The 7532-nt window shown below is 41.5% G+C and overlaps 1 protein-coding gene across 1 annotated transcript in view; it reads left to right on the forward strand.

Annotated features, from left to right (window-relative positions):
- The first annotated feature begins 416 nt into the window (after positions 1-416).
- Positions 417-7532, forward strand: part of LOC119303846 (alpha-mannosidase At3g26720-like) — a 15175-nt gene continuing 8059 nt past the window's right edge. The window contains exons 1-21 of the mRNA XM_037580995.1: positions 417-756; positions 912-995; positions 1291-1379; positions 1482-1656; positions 2587-2706; positions 3017-3103; positions 3184-3255; positions 3739-3852; positions 4397-4497; positions 4591-4684; positions 4799-4966; positions 5053-5142; positions 5226-5291; positions 5426-5482; positions 5655-5874; positions 5968-6101; positions 6319-6387; positions 6477-6536; positions 6641-6712; positions 7105-7152; positions 7290-7409. Coding sequence (XP_037436892.1) covers positions 547-756; positions 912-995; positions 1291-1379; positions 1482-1656; positions 2587-2706; positions 3017-3103; positions 3184-3255; positions 3739-3852; positions 4397-4497; positions 4591-4684; positions 4799-4966; positions 5053-5142; positions 5226-5291; positions 5426-5482; positions 5655-5874; positions 5968-6101; positions 6319-6387; positions 6477-6536; positions 6641-6712; positions 7105-7152; positions 7290-7409 — 2250 coding nt within the window. The 5' untranslated portion in view covers positions 417-546. The remainder of the gene's footprint in view (positions 757-911; positions 996-1290; positions 1380-1481; positions 1657-2586; positions 2707-3016; positions 3104-3183; positions 3256-3738; positions 3853-4396; positions 4498-4590; positions 4685-4798; positions 4967-5052; positions 5143-5225; positions 5292-5425; positions 5483-5654; positions 5875-5967; positions 6102-6318; positions 6388-6476; positions 6537-6640; positions 6713-7104; positions 7153-7289; positions 7410-7532) is intronic.

A 7532-nucleotide genomic window follows, 5' to 3' on the forward strand; every position in this document is an offset into this window, starting at 1 on the left:
TGATTCGTCCCCGTCTATCTTACGTGCGTGTACATATTGGATTCGTGGACAAGTGTCTAGGGACCCGCACCCAGTCATGTACTCAGAAGGGATAATGATGTGAGCGACAAGTCAATGATTTGAACATTACATGATTTATTACATTCCCCGTAATCACAAGCTATTCCGACGATCATCTACATCTGCCACTGTAATTGCAGGACCATGGGTGCAACGGTGGTAGGGATGTCCTCGTCGGAGTGCAAAGAACTGTCATTGTCGAGAGGACGGGGGGCCTCACTGAAATTCGCCCTACCGGATAGAACCTCGGATAGCCGACGTGGCATAGCGAGGGGGCAACCACCTGCACATCCTCGACCCCTCCCACCGCCAAGTGGGCCCGCCCCCCGCTGCTCTTAGCTATAGTCGACTTCGCCGCGCCGGCCGGGCCACTCAGTGGAGCCGTCACTCTCGCAACCCGACGACCGCCACCGCCCCCTCGCCCTCCCCATCGCGCTCGCTCCCCGGGAGGCTTCCCGCCCGCCGGCGACCGCGCCGTCGCCGCCCATGGGCCCCGTACGGCTCGCCCTCCTCCTCCTCGCCGCCGCCGCCGCCGTCCTGCTCGGCGGCGGCGAGGCGGTGTACATCCCCTACAACACGTCGGCGGGGGTAGTCAACGGGAAGCTGAACGTGCACGTCGTCCCCCACACCCACGACGACGTCGGCTGGCTCAAGACCGTCGACCAGTACTACGTCGGATCCAACAACTCCATCCAGGTTCCAATTCCGCCGCTCGAAAAAACGCCCCCCGAGTTTCGCCGGGATTTTCCATCCCCTAGATTTGTCGCCCTTGGTTTGGTGTAGATTTACGTTTTCGGTCTCCGTCGGTTTCGGATGTCGCTGAAGCAGAATTTTGGTCTATTTGGTCGCAGGGCGCGTGCGTTCAGAACGTGCTGGATTCGCTCGTGCCGGCGCTGCTCAAGGACGAGAACCGCAAGTTCATCTACGTCGAGCAGGTAAGGAGATTTTCATGTCCGCCAGCAATCTGAGGAGCTTGGAGCTGTGGAATTGGGAGGTTGCAGAGCAATGTACAGCAGTTACCTGTAACTGCTCTGTGGCTGCACAACAGTTTCGTTTTTGTCAGTTGTCAGTATTACAGGAAACTCTGTCCCCTGCTGCCTGTTTCCAGAATTGGAGCTGGACCAGCAGTTGTACATCCAAATAGAACTGATGGTGTTACAATATGGGTTCAGTTTTGGGTTCTATGCTGTGATTTATCTTCAGTAACCATTTATGTATGGTTGGTTGCAGGCGTTTTTCCAGAGATGGTGGAGGCAGCAGAGCGACATGATCAAGGATACGGTCAAGGGGCTCGTCAGTTCCGGACGGTTGGAGTTCATGTATGCTGGCTCTTTGAACAACCTTCCTTTTTAGGCTGCACTAGCAATCATGTCTATGTTCTATAACTGACTGATGGCATATTACTCCTTGTGATGTTTCAGAAATGGGGGTATGTGCATGCATGACGAGGCGACTGTGCACTACATTGACATGATCGATCAGACTACGCTGGGGCACAGGTTCATCAAGGAGGAGTTTGGTCAGATTCCGAGGATTGGTTGGCAGATCGATCCGTTTGGGCACTCTGCAGTTCAGGCTTACCTGCTTGGTGCAGAAGTAATTCACTGTATCCATTTTATTATGTCATGCTTTCAGATTTTGTGTGACTTTTTTTTTCTTATGGTACACTGTTACTTCCGTGTACATCTCATTTGCATGATTAGATGAGTTTCACACTCAGGATGCTTACTTCTGTACCATTATGATAGGCTACCTGTCATCACTGGTTACAGTAATACCTGAACGTTGAGATGTGGTACTGTTGGTTCATAGAGCATGTATAATAGGAATGCCAAGGGCTATGCTCTCAAGAGTGAAGTGATTGACTGCACTTCTTGACCACCTAACATAACTAAATAATTTACACAACTCGGTTACTTCATTGAATTTTCAGCTACGCCTACAGTGTTTTGACAAACATGTCAGACTTGTCAGCGTAGAGATGGCTGCATAAACATTTAGTTGAGAAAGGTGACTCATGTCCTATTAGGACTTGGAGATGTATGACTAGGGATTCCTATAATTTAATCTCTTAGAGACTTTTAGTTTCGTTAGAGGAGAAGTTGGAGAATATGTGTGGGGACAATATATAACCATTAGGTATGGCCATAGTTAGCAATCTGAGGGGTCAAGATCTCATCCAAAGTACGGTTAAGAGTGCAAGAATGGATTAAAGACTAGGTTATTCGTTAGCACTAGATTCTTGTATAGGGCATGGACCCAAGGCAAATTATTTGAAAGGTTGTGAGGGAGTGATAATCCCCTGTACTTGTTCAAGGTTATACTTAAATAATGTGTGGCCATTTCCCCAAATCTTTTCTCTCTTGCCGTGATTGTTTTGTCTCTGCTATTCTTGTTCTCTCTACAAGATCCATCTGTTGCTCTTGACACAATACAACCTTGTTCCCAACCTCACAGCCTTAGATTGGATATATGGCTACTGTGCATAAGAAGTATACTAGTGTAACACATTTTACCGTCTTTCAGGTAGGATTTGATGCTTTATATTTTTTCCGGATTGATTACCAAGATCGTGACACGAGGAATGGGACAAAAGAACTCGAGGTTGTATGGAGGGGCTCCAAGACCTTTGGCTCATCAGCTGATGTAAGTAGTATTTTCCTTTTCCATAATGTAACATACAGTGAATCATTCTGATGATCTAGCGTAGACCTGCAGTGCGACGCACCCATGGGGTCTTAGCAGTATTTCTCGCTGCGAGTGGTCTGCACCGCACTGAGGTGGCATGCTCCAAATAAAAACCATGACCATATATATTTTGTAACAGTTTCTTTATTGTCAATGAGTATGCATCACTCCTGCCAGTTTTCTCACAGAACAATCACTTTCAAGTTCGTAAAGTTTGGTAAACATGTTTCATATGTAATGGCGGGAAATCTGCTCATTTTCTTTTCAGATTTTTGCTGGCATCTTCCCAAAAAATTATGAACCACCACCTGGTGAGTTTTATTTTGAAGTCGATGATACTTCCCCTGTTGTCCAGGTAAATTGATGAGAACTTCAGATATGTTAATTTAATCAACACCAGGAATAAACCTATTCTTCATTACTTTTGTTATGTAGGATGATCCCCTTCTTTTTGATTACAATGTTGAACAACGGGTGAATGATTTTGTTGCTGCAGCGCTGGCACAGGTACAGTAGGGTCTCATATATGTCCATACTTTTACGCTGGTGCATAATTTGCCCAGTTATATGCATTGGATGAAAATCCATTGGTCTACTACAAATTTCTTATTTAATTAGAACGGCCATCTGGGTTGCATTCACAAGTTCATACCTAACACTGAAAAATGTGGCTTCAGATTTCTATGTTACTTCGACCTTAGCATTTCATGCTGAAAATTTAAAGGATGCAACAGAAACGTCCCAACAGGTAACACTGTCTGTCCTAAACCCGTGTCCGCCATACCGCTGAGTCGCATGGTTTGTGGAGAGTATGATAGTGAGGCCGATCGGACAGCGCGCACGTGGTTCTACCAATAAGCCAAATACATACCGTTCTACAAATAGATTTCCGTTATCTAAACCGCATCATTTCATACTTAAAGTGTTGTTCTATTTGGTAGTACAGGTGTTCATTGTAATCTATACTCTTTATATCTTTTCTTTTTGTAGGCAAATGTTACAAGGACAAACCATATCATGTTTACAATGGGAACAGACTTCAAATATCAATACGCAGAAAGTTGGTTCAGACAGATGGACAAATTAATTCATTATGTGAACAAGGTAAAGGATGAGCCTAGAATAAGACGAACAATACTAGATCTTCATGACATATATTTTTTAAAGATATAATTATGCTTGTTTGAAACAAAATATTTAAGAGTATGGTCAAAATGGTACTTTGAAGGCCGTAAATGTCCTAAACTACTTGTATTGTGAATCGGTGGGTGTATTTCTTTAGTAACTTCGAAGCTATATCACAAACTTATAATCACAGCACTACTTAATCATACCTCGTGAGCTATCACCATTATGATTGTTTCAGTTATGGATCATGCAATACATTTGAAATGTTCCAGTCTTCTCACAGTAATATATGGGAACATTTCATGGGATGCATTTGGTTTTTTTCTTGTGTCATATAATTAGATAAGGACATAAATGCTTAAGAAAATGGTCCATGCCTTCCTTTTCTTGTTATTGATACAAGTTGATTTTATTTGAGCATTTTAACTTGGTAAATAAGTAAATAGTGCTGAAATTTTATCTAAGATAGCTATTAACACATTATAACTCACCATGCTTGTTCTGTTTGATCATACCACAGGATGGCCGTGTGAATGCTCTGTACTCCACTCCTTCCATTTACACTGATGCAAAATTTTCTACAAATGAGCCATGGCCTCTAAAGACAAATGATTTCTTTCCGTATGTTCTATCTTATATTCATAATTGGTACAATTAACTTCACTTTTGTACTTCTGTTCCTTCTCATTCATATGGCTGTGTTTCTTTGATCAGATATGCAGATAACCCCAATGCATACTGGACAGGTTACTTCACAAGCAGACCTGCCTTAAAACGATATGTCCGCATGATGAGTGGATATTACTTGGTAGTTTTACCTAGTCTTTTAATGTTTCCCTCTAGATGTCCAACACCATATGATATACTGTCTTGGTCACTTGGTGCCGTTCATGCTTAAAGGTTAATATGCTTTCACTTTCAGGCAGCTAGGCAGCTGGAGTTCTTCATTGGGAAAAGCAAGTCAGGTTCCACAACAGATAGCTTAGGAGATGCCCTAGCTCTTGCTCAGCATCATGATGCTGTTACAGGAACAGAGAAGCAACATGTTGCAAATGATTATGCGAAGAGATTATCGATTGGCTATAAGAAAGTATCTTCTCGAGAAAATTGCTGTATTTCATATTTGATGATTTCTTTTGAGATTTGATGGATTGATTTGGTTCGATTCTTTTCCAGGCGGAGGAACTGGTTTCCACTTCTCTCGGTTGCTTGAGTGAGTCAGGCTCAAATTCTCGTTGTTCGTCCCCAACGACAAAGTTTGGGCAGGTCGGGTTTGCAGGTTCTCTAACTAATTTGCCATTTTAGTTAAAAAATGACTTAGTATTTACTGTTTACTGATCTTTTTTCAGTGTCCTCTCCTGAACATTACTTATTGCCCCCCTTCCGAGATGAACTTATCTCAAGGAAAAAGCTTGGTGAGTTGTGTTCTTAACTCATGCATGGCTCTTTTCAAGATGAAATTTGTATAGGTTTTAATTAATCCATGACACTTTCTTGGAAAGTAAACCCGTGTAACATCTAATATGTTGTTTTCAACTTTTTGTTACAGGTTGTTCTTGTGTACAACTCTCTTGGATGGAAACGAGAGGATGTCCTCCGCATACCAGTATGCAATTTTTGTTCCCTGAAAAACAAGATATTTTGTTGGTCTTTTATTGCTGATTCATCCATCCATCCATTCTGTTTATGAACACTATGTGCTTATAAATAGTGCCACTACCATGAAACTCCCATACTGTAGAATGAAAACTAAACGTGCCTCTTTGTAAAATTAATAGGTCATGAGTGACTCAATTGTTGTCCATGATTCTGAGGGAAAAGAAATTGAATCGCAACTTCTGCCTATAGCTAATGTCTCATTGAACCTACGGGACAGACATGTCAAGGTTTACTTGGGCACATCGCCTGCCGCAAGTCCTAAGTTTTGGGTTGCTTTTCCTGCTTCGGTACCACCACTTGGTTTTAGCACTTACTTTATCTCGAGTGGAAAGAGATCAGGTGAATTCCATATCTTTCGTCTTGATATACAACAAAATATAAAGGATTGCTCGAAAGTTTGACCATTTCTCTGTTGCATTATATACTTTTCAGCATCTATCTCTTCGACATCCACTCTAAACTCTCAGGGAAATGAAAGTAGGAATCTGCAAGTTGGGCAAGGGCGTTTGAAACTTCACTATGATGCAGCTGGATCATTATCGCAGTACTCCGATAGTAAGACTCAGGTGATTTGCTAATCGCCCAGCATTATTTTCAATCTGAAACGGTTTTACCTCTTGCATTGCTTTCATCTTAAATACAAAAGTTGTGCACTAAGATTATCCAGGCTTATCTTCCCTAGCAGCTCATATGTCCATTCTGGTATTGGATATTGAATTTCGCTTTTAGTTTTGCTTGTTATCTAGAATCACCTGTACTCAAGAATCATTGCCATATTTCAAGGTTGAAGCAAATTTCGAGCAGAAGTACAAGTATTACATAGGACAAGATGGAAGCGGAGATGATCCTCAGGTGCACTAGGGATTCTACAAATAGTCTATTTCACCTTAAAATTAGCAATTACTCACACTGGCATTTGTTTGCTTTTTCCTGGACTGTAGGCTTCTGGAGCGTACATATTTCGCCCTAAGGACGTTGTTCCTATCAAAACTGATGGTCAGGTATGAAGAAGGGATCAAAGTATCTCTAAAATACTGAATGGATCAAAGGGATCTTAAAAAAAGGTGCATTATTGATCTGATGAATATATGTTTCCCACTTCAAGGTTCCTCCCACGATTCTGCGTGGGCCCATATTGGATGAAGTGCATCAGCAGATTAATCCATGGATATATCAGGTTAATCATATGAATACTGCTTGTCTGAACCACCATTCATAAGGATTTACTTGCTTCTTTTTTGTTCCTGATCTTCATGTTCTCAATGAATTTCTAGCACACATCTTTGTTGCTACAGCAACATGACGCTATTCGTTTGGAAATTTGATAGTAGCGCTATTCGTTCTGAATTATCATATACCTTAGATCTGGTAGACTTAATATTGTCCATTCAACATCTTCTGTATATCAAAGATCAGGCAAATACTTGGTGAAATGTATATGTAAAAGAAATGTGAGGTTGATAGTATCAAAATATGGACTTTATTCTGTTTTTTCATTCCTTGTTAATCGACTAAAAGTATTTTTTTGTATTCTTGATAATTGATATAGCTTTTCTTATCTTCGTGCAGATCACTAGAGTTTACAAGGGAAAGGACTATGTGGAAACTGAGTTCATAGTGAGTGCGGTGTCATTGCATCTTGCATTAATTTCTTCTTGAAGGCCTTCACATTTTGCATGACAATACATTCGCCTTTTCTCTTTTCTGCCATTACATATTTCTAACATCTTATGAATAATTGTTTTTATTCGTAGGTTGGACCAATACCAGTCGACGATGAAAATGGAAAAGAACTTTCAACTGAAATCATTACTAGCATGGCAACAAACAAAACATTTTACACTGATTCCAGTGGGCGTGATTTCATCAAAAGGGTATGATGCACTACCACTAGCACTTGACACTTTCCCCAGACAAGAAATGTCTATTGTCTTTCTAATAAATGTAGTGAAAGCAAAAAAATAGTTCACAGACAGTTGCATTAATGATTCCTGTGC

The sequence above is a fragment of the Triticum dicoccoides genome, chromosome 5A, assembly GCF_002162155.2.
Source record: "Triticum dicoccoides isolate Atlit2015 ecotype Zavitan chromosome 5A, WEW_v2.0, whole genome shotgun sequence".
Taxonomy (NCBI): Eukaryota; Viridiplantae; Streptophyta; class Magnoliopsida; order Poales; family Poaceae; genus Triticum; species Triticum dicoccoides.